The sequence below is a fragment of the Chelonia mydas genome, chromosome 1, assembly GCF_015237465.2.
Source record: "Chelonia mydas isolate rCheMyd1 chromosome 1, rCheMyd1.pri.v2, whole genome shotgun sequence".
NCBI lineage: Eukaryota > Metazoa > Chordata > Testudines > Cheloniidae > Chelonia > Chelonia mydas.
Genome location: NC_057849.1, coordinates 298,234,905 through 298,247,816, shown reverse-complemented (window position 1 = coordinate 298,247,816; position 12,912 = coordinate 298,234,905). Strand labels below are relative to the sequence as shown.

At 40.9% G+C, this 12,912-nt stretch overlaps 1 protein-coding gene across 9 annotated transcripts in view; it reads right to left on the bottom strand.

Moving 5' to 3' along the window:
- Nucleotides 1-1,027: 1,027 nt before the first annotated feature.
- The window catches only part of ZNF277 (zinc finger protein 277), a 93,058-nt gene continuing 81,173 nt past the window's right edge, over nucleotides 1,028-12,912 (bottom strand). For 6 of the 9 annotated variants that reach the window (XM_037888668.2, XM_043549591.1, XM_043549573.1 and 3 more), the window contains 5 exons: nucleotides 7,922-7,989; nucleotides 4,649-4,745; nucleotides 4,082-4,124; nucleotides 3,296-3,494; nucleotides 1,028-1,403 (listed from right to left, as the gene is read on the bottom strand). In XM_037888668.2, coding sequence (XP_037744596.1) covers nucleotides 1,220-1,403; nucleotides 3,296-3,494; nucleotides 4,082-4,124; nucleotides 4,649-4,745; nucleotides 7,922-7,989 — 591 coding nt within the window. In that variant the 3' untranslated portion in view covers nucleotides 1,028-1,219. The remainder of the gene's footprint in view (nucleotides 1,404-3,295; nucleotides 3,495-4,081; nucleotides 4,125-4,648; nucleotides 4,746-7,921; nucleotides 7,990-12,912) is intronic. The other 3 variants (XM_043549585.1, XM_043549580.1, XM_037888671.2) reach the window with 1 other exon arrangement.

The following is a 12,912-nucleotide window of genomic DNA, read 5'->3' as shown; positions in this document are numbered from 1 at the left end:
CAGTACCCTCTTGCATTTAATAGGCTTGTCTCCATTAATCATATGCCTAGTAAAATGTGTATGTTGCTTTTGTTACATTAATTCATTTTCATATAACTGAAAGAACTGTAGAGCCATAATTACTATGAGCAAGTAGCAAGTTTGTAATTGAAGAATGGAAATAGCATTTTAAATTATTCTAACAGTGAGCCAGAGTGACTCTTGATTATCATTTTAAAATAGCAAAAGAAATCTTATACATAAGCCTAGATATCCACAACTGGGGAAAACCTTCAACTCTGGATTATAGAATCAAAGAGCAGTAAAAGAGGCTTTTGCAAAGCTACTGAACATACTATGTAACCAACTGTTCAGTGCACATTATACCCACCGTGCCTCAGGTATCGACTATGTGTGAGTCTGTTACAGCTCTCAGCTACAGAACTTCAGGTCATGCTGAAGAGACTCATGCTTTTAATTCTTGAAATCCCTGATAACAACCAAGATGGTCGTCATTACAAATGCAAACCAAGGCCCTGATCTTGCAAGCACCTCCACATATGCAGATGCTTGTGCTCATGCAGAGCTCTACTGAAGGTGCTGGGACTCCAAGCAGACAAATGAGTTTGCAGTTTTCAGGATAGGAACCCAAGACTGTAAAGTAAAAGCCATGAGATGTACCAATGACGCCGATTAGACCTTAGAAGTGAAAAATTATCTCTATCTGAAGTTAAATATTGGCATTTGTTTTAAAGAATAGTTTTGTGATTAGGATTCAAACTGAAGTCAGTTTTTTTTCCATCTGACTTCTAGCAGCAATATATAATATAGCAAAGCTTCATTCCTTCTTCATATGGCGATCTGGGTTCTCTCATCTCGAGCACCAGATGCTCATCAAATGCCAGCCACCACGAATTGCTACACTGTAGATGTTCAGATAAAATAAAACAAAACTGTGTACATAAACAACAATATGCTACTGAGAATTAAATGGAGAAAAAACACAGCATGAATTTAAAAACAAAGTAGCATCAATCAAGAAAAAATATTATAAGTTTACATACAGTTTTTACTGCCTATTTTCTTTATTTGGTATTCCCATTCATTTACAATCAGTGTGTTTATAGCAATCATGGGCTAAATCACACTAGTATGTAAGTGAGATCAGATTTTTCCTTTTAGTCTTGCAGGTAGAATGCCTGAAGATTAGTAAAACTCTCTCTCAACGTTTAGGCTTTCCTTAATTGTTGTTCTCTTCACGCAGAAGTTGGTTTAAAACACTGCTTTGTCTCAGAGCCTCTAGGTCGGAAATATCTTCACTAATGATAGGGACATCTTCGCTTTGATCCTTGGCTGTCAGTTCATCTTCACTGTCTGACAGTGTACATAGGAGTGTATCATTTTCATAGGTAGGAAAATAATACCTGAAAGCGACAAAATGTAAGAATAAAATATTACTAGAGGGCCACACATTGCATTGAACATGTAGGCTGAGTGCTAGGAGTTAACTGTAAATATCCAACTTAAGTGCAAATGGAAGCCTGACTGGGAGGAGACTGGCTGTCCAGGTGGGGGAGGGGGAGAGGAGGAGGAGGAAATGGCTGGGGGGAAGGCTTTAGTGGGGGACCAAGGGAAGACTGGCTGGAGTGGGGGTGGGAAGGGTCAGTCTGGAGGGGGGCAGTGAGGGATGTAGCTGGGTGCACAGCAATGAAGCATGTAACCCTTTAGTAAGCTGCTTCCTGTGATGTGTAGACAGCAGCAGAGGGCTCCAGAGAGATTCCTCTGCCCATAGCACCAAATGGATACACTGTGAGCCTGACTTTAATGGAAATCAGGCTTTTCTGGATTTCAGTCAATAAGGTTCTGCCCACTGAGCACCCCCCTGAAGTTTTGGAATTGATCAGATGCAGCATTCCAAAGTTATCATGCTCCATACAGACAAATGGAGAAATGCCATCAAGTGAAGCGTAGTGTCACATTTCAATTGGGCAAGAAGTTTGACTCACTGGACCACAAATGGTCAGTCATAGCATATTATGCTGCATATACCAAACAGCCAGACACTTGTTCACAATTGCTGCAAGCTTTTTGCAGATCCCATGGGACAAAGCCAATGCCTCATTATAGAGATTTCTGCAAGATTTGCAATCCCTACCTGAAGGATTCTGCAGGGAAAGATTACTTTTTAGTTGTTTTCACTATATATTTTCTCATGCTCTGGTTTTAAAGTGTGGTTATACCCTTATCGCAGCATAGTTGGATTCTTGAGAGTAAAACCTCAATATTTTTTCTTCCCTTGACACTTTTTATTGAAAAAACAAAACAAAAAAACCCCCACTTTTTTTTTGTTCCTCATCGCTCCATTGCCTGGCAGAAGGGACAGGCTGGGATTACTGTTGCAGCTGTCTGAGCAGGAGGAAAGCAAGCAGGTGAGAAAACAGCATCCTAGTGGAAGCTAAGCTGTTGTGTTAACTGGACCCCTCCACAACCAGAGCCAGTATGATGAAGCATAGGAGATGGGAACTAAAAAGTTAGGTTGACCCAGCTACATCACCCCAGGGTTTGAAAAATCCACACCTCCGAGTAACATAGTTAAGCCGACCTAACTCCTGGAGTAGAGGGTGCTAAATTTACAGAAGAATTCTTCCATCAACCCAGCTACAGCCTGGGAGGTGGATTAACTATAGTGAAGGGAGAACCCCTCCCATTGCTGGAGTGAATATCTGCACTGAAGCGCTGCAGCTGTATCACTGTAGCATTTTAAGTGTAGATACAGCCATATAATTCTACTGTAAGAGTCCAGAACTTTACAGCTCCCAGCAGAGCCCCTGCAGATGTTTCGGGCAATTAAGCTGTTTTTAAGCCGACTTCTAGCGGGCATGAATCTGCTGGCTTTCTGGGATGGGAGTTATAAAGCATGAAGTGGAACAGAGTATTTGAAAAGTCAGGTTGCTACTGTATTTTATAAGAGCCACATAAGGACTAGGGGAAGCAAGCGTTCAGCTGTCTGAAGCCAGTTCCTTCTTCCTGTTTTTTCACCTGTGTAGCATGTTGTCTCTGACTGTGGCAACATAGCGTTAAGGCATCTGGGACAGCAGTCTGTGCCAAAGCCCCGGTAGTTTCACACAGTGTGGGGATTTACAATTTTGGCTAGGCCTGAGGGAGCTGTGCTCATACCATCACTTGGGCCTGGAAGAGCTAGGTAGCTCTGGGTGCCATAGTATTGCCAGAGAATGGACCTTTCAGACCATACTCATCTGGGGCAGTATCAAATAGGAACATAAATGCTGGAGGAAAAACAAAAGTTAGCACGTACTGTGGTTGATCCCATGTAGACCTGGTTGGCAGGAATGTAATGTGTTTGGTCACTTCCACGTGACTTATTAATTCAGTCTTAGACTGAAACATCTCCTTGCAGTTGTAACATCGACACTGGTGGATTTCCCTTCTGATGAAGTTCACTAACTTCACTTGCTGATAAAACTTCAAACCTGGCAAAGGCAGAAAACAACAACCTAAGAGATACAAAATACAAAGAAGCACTTGTAATGCAAAGGAATTTGACTGAAGGCATACACAGGCAAAGTCCTATAGCTCAGCAAACGTTTATCCCTGTATACTTTTTTGTAGCTGAAGCAGAATTGGTCAGTAATACAGCTTAAAAATTAAGGACACTTTGTTTCCCTTCACCGCATGGCAGAGAGCCCTATGGCTTTGGGCACAGGGTGCACTGTGCTTCCTGCCATGTAAAGTGGAAGGAATCTCAACAGCATTTTTGAAATAATGATTGAAGGGGTCTTATGGCAGAGTCTTAGACCCTTCGATTGGGGATCTGCAGAAGGTTATTCCATGAAAGAACCCAAAATGTCAAGAGGCAATATCAAATACCCGGAGATAGCTATTTCATGGGAAGTATTAGCAGCAATTCCAAAAAACAGAATAGACTTGGCTGTCCTTTGTCAGCTGGCAAGGCAGCGATTCCATAAAGGAAAAGTTAAAATCTGAAAAAATTAAAGTGATGAAGTTGTTTTCCAGTAGTCTTATGCTGTGGTTTTCTCCACATTAAAGACAGATGCTGACAATTACAGTATCTCTTACTCACCATGCTCTGCCTTTATTTTAAGAAGGTCAAATCCATGTGCTTCCTGGAAAAAAAAAACATAGCTTATTATTATTACCACTACTTCTAGTATTCCAAGTTGAAAGCAGCTCAATGTTTATATAGTCAGGCTAACACAGACAGATAGATTTGTGTTTGCCAGAAATTTTTGTATGTGGTTAGTTTAATTACCATTCTCTGTTTAACATCTAAGTTTCAATTTTGTAGCATGTTTAACTATAATAAATGCTAAGTCAGCAAATCATTGTAGTTAATAAAATTTTATTGCTGCCTCTATTATCTTAGCATGTAAACTTGCCAGAGATGGTGATTCACATTCTCATTGTAAAACTTGGCTCCAATGAGTTTTCCATAAAGCAGACACTGGAGATGCAATGACGGTATTCTGCACCAAAGAGGGCATTCTCCGATTGCATTTTGCATCATTCTGAATGCATGTTGTATATTCATAGTGCAACAGAAGATCTGATCTCAACAGCGCTGCCAGAATACAACTTTTCACTTCAAACTGATAAAAAAAAAAGTGATTTAAACATATTTGTACCTTACCTTCATGTGGAAACATAATTTTTTGGTAGTGTCTGCTTGCTTTTCACAAAACAGGCAAACTGCACAGACAGGATGCTCCTCCCAATCAGACCAGTCTCTATGATGAAGGAGACAAGGTGTTTGTTTAATTGAAAAGGGCTTGAAGAGACTTTTTGTGAAAGATAAGATGATGTGAAAGTGTGAGCCAAATTTTCCTCTCACTGAACTACAATAAGTGAAGAGTAAGTCATTTTCCTTCAGTCGAGTTACCATAGTTTGGATTTATTATTAATTCTATTATTATAGCACCTAGAAATCCTAGTTATGGACCAAGATGCCAATATGCTACATTGGTAGAATTTAGTCCCTTGACTAAAAAATACAAAGGTAGAGGTTATCAAAGGTCAGATTTGGCTTTTAGTTACAGTATTGTAGATTCAGAGTAACTCTACTGACTTCAATATGGCTATTCTGAGCGCAAAATATAGCAAAAAACGAGTATACAGTGTTGCTGGAATTTGGCTCTCAGAACCTGTTCAGGCCACTACTCTAAGTCAACTTCCCTGCAGAGAAGTACTAGAGCTCCTTCCTGGGCTACTGGGGCTCTGAACTGCTCTACAATTAACTCCATTTACAGTTAGGACCCTGTGCAGCGAATAGCAGTGCAGGCAAATTCTGTAACGCTTAATCGAATAAGTAAATCGAATCTGGTAAGCTACAGCAAATTGCTTTTTAACTGAATATTTCCATAAAGTCTTTCACACCTTACTGTGCCTCTCTAATTTTTTCATATACTAACAAAAGACACAAATGACAGGCAGCTGGAGTTTTCTCAATTTTATGTACCTATCAAACATTATTATTCCATAGAACAGATTCTTGTTTCTGCTACATTTAGTGCAAGCGCACACACGTTTTATTTAAGCAATAAGTTACATCCAGATCTGTAGTGATACTCTGAAATAATAATACTTAGCACTTATACAGAGCTTTCACCTAAGGATTTCAGAGTACTTTACCTACGCTGATTCATCAAGCTTCACAACACCTATGTGGGGTAGAAAAGTATTATTATAACCATATTTTACATAGTAGGTAAACTGAAGCTAAAAATCACAGGCAGAACCAGGAACAATCATCAGTAGTTTTGATGCCCAATCCTGTGCTTTAACCACTAGAAAATGCTTCCTGCTTGTTAATGATTTCCTTATTCACTTAAGTAGGGTTGAGCAGTTGCCAAGCTCTAATAAGTGAAAAGCAATTCAGCCATTTCTGAGTATTAAGAAAAAGAGGGGAAAATATGCTTTATCCGCATTATAAATTTTTTTTGATGACCCTCATTTGAAACAGTTTTGCAGTCAAAACAGCTTCAGGTTGAAAGACTAAATGTGGCTTGGAAGTAGCCCTCCCTGTGAAGTGCCTTTGATGAAGTGTTCCTATTTTTAAGAAAGGTAAGAAATGCGATCCGGGTAACTACAGGCCTGTTAGTTTGACATCTGTAGTATGCAAGGTCTTGGAAAAAATTTTGAAGGAGAAAGTAGTTAAGGACATTGAGGTCAGTGGTAATTGGGACAAAATACAACATGGCTTTACAAAAGGTAGATCGTGTCAGACCAACCTGATCTCCTTCTTTGAGAAGGTAACAGATTTTTTAGACAAAGGGAATGCAGTGGATCTAATTTCAGTAAGGCATTTGATACGGTTCCACATGGAGAATTATTAGCTAAATTGGAAAAGATGGGGATCAGTATGAAAACTGAAAGGTGGATAAGGAACTGCTTAAAGGGGAGACTACAGCAGGTCACACTGAAAGGGGAACTATCAGGCTGGAAGGAGGTTACTAGTGGAGTTCCTCCAGGATCGGTTTTGGGACCAATCTTATTTAATCTTTTTATTACTGACTTCGCACAAAAAGCGAGAATGTGCTAATAAAGTCTGCGGATGACACAAAGCTGGGAGGTATTGCCGATACAGAGAAGGACCGGGATATCATACAGAAAGATCTGGATGACCCTGTAAACTGGAGTAATAGTAATAGGATGAAATTTAATAGTGAAAAGTGAAAGGTCATGCTTTTAGGGATTAATAACAAGAATTCCTATTATTATCTGGGGACGCATCACTTGAAAGTAACAGAGGAGTAGAAGGACCTTGGAGTGTTGGTTGATGACAGGATGACTATGAGCCGCTGATGTGATATGGCCATGAAAAAAGCTAATGCGGTCTTGGGATGCATCAGGTGAGGTATTTACAGTAGAGATAAGGAGGTGTTTGTACCGTTATACAAGGCACTGGTGAGATCTCATCTGGAATATTGTGTGCAGTTCTGGTCTCCCATGTTTAAGAAAGATGAATTCAAACTGGAACAGGTACAGAGAAGGGCTACTAGGATGATCCGAGGAATGGAAAACCTGTCTTATGAAAGGAGACTCAAAGAGCTTGGCTTGTTTAGCCTAACCAAAAGAAGGCTGAGGGGAGATATGATTGCTATCTATAAATATATCAAAGGGATAAATACCACGGAGGGAGAAGAATTATTTAAGCTAAGTACCAATGTGGACACAAGAACAAATGGATATAAACTGGCCATCAGGAAGTTTAGACTTGAAATTAGATGAAGGTTTCTAACCATCAGAGGACTGAAGTGCTAGAACAGCCTTCCAAGGGAAGCAGTGGGGGCAAAAGACATCTGGCTTCAAGACTAAGCTTGATAAATTTATGGAGGAGATGATATGATGGGATAGCCTAATTTTGGCAATTAATTGATCTTCGACTACTAGTGGTAGATATGCCCAATGGCCTGTGATGGGATGTTAGATGGGGTGGGATCTGAGTTACTGCAGAGATTTCTTTCCTGGGTGTCTGGCTGGTGAGTCTTGCCCACATGCTTAGGGTTCAGCTGATTGCCATATTTGGGGTCGGGAAGGAATTTTTCTCCAGGGCAGATTGGCAGAGGCCCTGGGGGTTTTTTGCCTTCCTCTGCAGCGTAGGGCATGGGTCACTGTCTGGAGGATTCTCTGCACCTTGAAGTCTTTAAACCACGATTTGAGGACTTCAATAGCTCAGACGTAAGTTAGGGGTTTGTTACAGGAGTGGGTGGGTGAGATCCTGTGGCCTGCATTGTGTAGGAGGTCAGACTAGATGATCATAATGGTCCCTTCTGACCTTAAAGTCTATGAGTCTAAGCGTTCTGATGAAAACTAGCTTGATTTGACTATGTTATGAGTCTTTTCAAATTGCATACCAAGCAAAAACTCCCCATTAACTTGCATAAAATGGCTATATAACTCTTACTCTTCCAGGTTATCTAGCAATTCTCGGTCATCTTCTGATTGAACTTCCTCCCACGACTTTCCAAATTCCTGGAATTGAGAGAGAAAGGAAAAAAATAACTTCCACACAGGTGCCACATATTAAGAAACGAATGAATGAAAAACTTCTTAAGTCACAGTCAACATCTTATTCTGGATTTACTCTTATATGTTTGTGGATTTAAATTAAACTAATTATTTTAAACATAATTTTATTCACCTTATTCATAATAAAAAACAAGTGAGAGGTCCCAATTTAAAGGAAAGCCATGTTTGCCTAGAGATTCACATTTATGCACAATAAGTCAAAGCTGACTTTCAATGCATACATATGGTTTCCAATTCCACCAACTTACTGGAAGCCCTTTTGGATCTCTGAAGACAGGACTACATCACAACAGACAACCAGTATTAGAGCTGGTTGAAGATTTTAATTTTTTAGCAAGTTTCCCCCACCCCCAATGCTGTGAATATTATGAAAAAAACCCCTCTATTTTCTGATCTATTGCTTACACAGGAGCAAGTCAACATCATGACTATAAGTGAGATGTGCTCCAAAATGCACTAACACAATGGTACTCAATCTTTAACAGTTGGAGGATCATTTCATCATCTGATGGAGTCACAATGCAATCATGGAAAAAGTGTCAAAAACATAAGAACGGCCATACTGGGTCAGACCAAAGGTCCATCTTGCCTAGTATCCTGTCTTCTGACAGTGGCCAATGCCAAGTGCCCCAGGGGGAATGAACAGAAGAGGTAATCATCAAGTGATCCGTCCCCTGTCTAGCACAATGGGGCTCCAGTTTCAGCTGGGACCACTAGGTGTGACTGTAATATAAACAATAATTAGAGCGCCAGTCCTAGGCTGAACACCACTGTTCTATATCCCAACAGTTATGCTTTAACTTTCTCTCTCTAGTGTTTCTTTCTCTGAAAGAGTCTTGCTGCCTTCAAAAATAAACCAGAACCAACAATTTAAGTAGTTTTTTTGTACTCATACTTTCTACACTTTTGGTATACACACATCATATTTAATTATCTTGGCCCAACTTTTTGACACATCTCAGATACATATGGGAAACTTTTAAACAGGGAGCCTAAATATTTGAACATGCCCTGTTCCCTCTATTAAAATACTCAGTCACTCTAATAAAGATATTCATTATTAAGTATACCCTGGTAACAAATGCTATTATTGTCAATGTGGTTTTATTAAAAAAAAAAGAAAAAGAAAAGAAAAGAAAAGATATCCACCATTTAACAGTTTAATGAGAATTTCCAAAGCTGTTACAATCTATCAGGTAAATGGAGCACACACAAACATCTCTGATAGCCCTTAACATGATGCCATTACCATTTACAGAATGAAGATTCAGTAATTAATTCAGAGATGTTACGCTCTAGTGTGTAAACTCTCCAAGTTACAGTGGAGACTCATTAATGTCACCATTCTTCTGAGATAATGTGCAGCTATTAACACCTCTCCCCACACGTTGTCACAGCTACACACCACCATTTCCTATGGAAACTGTGGCTGCCAACACCACAGCCTGTAATGACAGAATAGCAGTTCATGACTGCAAAATTAACAGATATTTTCACAATTTTTCTTCCCTGCTACCTTGAAGTCTATGGGCACAAGAGAGTATCTTCAAAAGAAAAGGAAAAAAAAATCAAACTTTACCTTTTGGTTAAATGTGAACTGCAAAAAGGGGAAGGGGAAAATAATTGGGTACGACCTTTTGTTTCTTTGCAATGCTTACATAGAAAGCAAAGTACATAAGAGGGGCTTTTTTGACGGCTAGCTTTTTACATAAAAAATTCAGGTCTGATCTTCCCTGGTGAGTGGTGAACTAGTGAAGCTACAATATCATAAGAACCAAGAAACTGGGGGGGGGGGGGGGGGGGGGGGGGGGGGGGGGGGGGGGGGGGGGGGGGGGGGGGGACTTTTAGTTAGATTGTTAAAAATTCTTTTTTTGGCTTGTGTGCACATTTAAATTTTAGTGTCTAATGAGCATCTGGCACAAAGGGATGTCTTAAAAAAATTCAACATCCCTGCCTCTTCATCTGAGATGTGAGAACTCTATAAATATCTCCTGAGACCTCTCTAAATTTTTTTTTTTTTTTTTGCAAAACCAGGGGAAAAAACTAGACTTAACATTTTTAATAGTTCAAAAAGTAGAAAATACATGTTTTAAAACAGCATTCAGGCCTTTTATTATACCATAAAGAACCACCCCCCCTAACCCCCAAAACCAAAAAACAAACAAACAAAAACCCAAATAAAACAAAAACACAAGAACAGGTTTTGAAACTTTCTTTGCAGGTCACCTTCAAGGCTCTGTGTAAAATGAGTTCTGTAGACAAGAATGGCTGCATATTTTACTATTCTCTCTCCCAAGATACAGCATGAATCCATAAAGATGGATTTTTCTGCCATTGCCTATCACTTTCAGATTTCGACAGATGTGGGACTGTGTGCCTAGCTGAGGGAGCATGCACCATCATGAGGAGAAGGGGCCGAAGCACTGGCTTGGAGGGCTTACAGAAGCTGTCAACTGGCATCCAGGGGTTCTGAAGCCACACACTAGTGGAACTCTGCATGGCAGGCACCTTCCCTAGATGCGCAGCTCCTAAGACGCATGGAAATGGAGCCTTTCAGTCCCTTCTTCATCTGCACGCCAAGCTGTGTGTGCTCCCCTTCTCCCATACCAGATTTCCCCACTCTTCCCCCCACACCAGAGGTTGTGTGTTTCCGCTTCCCCCATTCAAGGGTCCCCTATCATCCCCCTCATGGCAGGGACTCTATGTGCACTCCTATTCCCCTGACCCCTATACTGGGGTCCCCCAACTTCTCCCCACCTAGCCTTTTGTATACCCTCACATTCCTTCCTCCACCCATTCCATGGTTCTCCATTCTCCCCCCATGGCCGGGGCTCTCCATGAGCTCTCATTACCCTCTCTCTACCCATTTATTCCCATCCCAGGGGCTGTCTGACCCCCATACTCCCCATGTTAGAGGCCCTGTGTGGCCCCTTTTCTCCCTTTCTCTGTATCAGAGTCCCGCAACCTCCTGCCTGTCAGGGGTTTGTGTGTCCTCACCACCTCCTCCCCAATGCCATGGGCTGTGTGCATACCCACATACACGCCAGACCCACCATAATTCTTCTCTCCGTTTGGGAAATAAGTCATTCAGTGTGTCAACATGTTAAAATTCTATTGGGAGAAGAGACAAGAGATGAGATAGGAGTGTTAGGAAGGAAGGGGTAAACGGATGCTATCAACCAGTTGCAGCTGGCAGAGGGTTCATCCTATTTTCCCCCTTTTGGTCTTCCGATTTCCCCACAAATCAATCAGGTCTGGCCACTGATGCCGAGAACATTCCCTGAAATTTTGGAATTGACTGGATGTGATGTTCAAAAGTTATCACATTACAGACAGAGAAATGCCATCAAGTTGAGCACAAGTCCTTCCCAAGCTCAGCCAGCAAGCAGCCAGAAAACAAAACATACAGGGTAACTATTATTTGCAGTTTGGCCACAAGAAAAAAAGATCAGTTTACTCTTTAAAAAAAATATATCAAAAATGACTTTAAGAAATAAAATTCCTGTGAGAGACGTGTATGCATTTCAGCAAATTTTTACAATTTGAAAATAAACACATTCATTAGAGTGCCATTGCTTTACTCTACGTTAGAGCCCCTGTGAGGGACTAGGGTAAAGCGGGACGCGCAGGACTGGGATCCTGCGCGTCCCACAGGACCTGCTGCCATAATAGCAGGAGCGGGTGAGAGTGGTATTAAAAAATAGCCCCACGCAGGGCTCTACTCTATGGCCTATTCTCAGCCAATTTAAAATTAAATGTGTAACTGATTAGGGAAGTGCATGCCCAATATTGCCAGTCCTCCTGGCCACACTCCAATGGATACCCAAAGGGGAAGGATCTGTTAGACAGGCTGTGACCCAGCCCCTAAAGACAGTGCTCTCAACCCCCTTCAGGGTGGAGGAGGAAGCAGCAAGACTGCCTACCACCATTCTGTGGCCCTGAATTATGGGTTTTGGGCCAGGCCCTGTAAGAACAGACACCATCAGAGACTGTCAGGGTTTCCCCCCCACCACTGGACCCAGACATTATTATGGAAAGGGCAGAGTGAGCAATGGGGACAGAAGCAAGGGGAAGTGGAGTGGAAAAAGCTTCTGGGGAAAATCCTGTTTTTAAAAGGACTATACATGTACCTGTGATGTGATGTTTCCAGGTTGTTTGTCTTATCATGTGTTAGTCTTGTCTGTTTATATTGTAAGCTCTTCGGAGCAGGAGCCCTATCTAATGCGCTCATATAATGCCTACAGAGAGTCCCTGATCCTAAAGGGGGCCTCTGGGATTTTGAAACATGCCTAAATGACTCTGAAGCACAAGTCCTCTTGATTTTCAATGGGATTTGTGAGCCTGAGTCTTCTATCTTTTGAAAATCCCACCCTAATGCAACAAGAATATTAAATACATCATAAATAATCTTTTGATTGTTGCTTAGGGCTGAAATTACAAAGCTAATGAAGTTTCAAGAAAAGCATCTATCCTTACATAGCTAAAGATCACGTGTACTACTGTATAGTACTATGAAGCAGAACTCAACAAAATATGTGATTAATTATCATGGCAGCACAACAAAAGCCACTTTTAAGTGATGTCAGACAGCTAAGGAATCTTGGTAAATCAGAAGATGACTTATTGATACATGACCCTACATTTACATAATTCCCTGCAATGTCAAGTAGGCTACTTAAGGCAGGGAAGGACCAATACACAGAAGAAGTAAGCCATAAAATGCCACTTGTCAGTTCAGAAAGGAAATCCTCATAATTAATTACACTATAAATGCTAATGAAGCCAAAAGCATAATTCAGAAAAACAAAGGATATGTTCCTGCTCCAACTGAAGTCAACAGGAGTTTTGCCACTGACTTCAATAGGA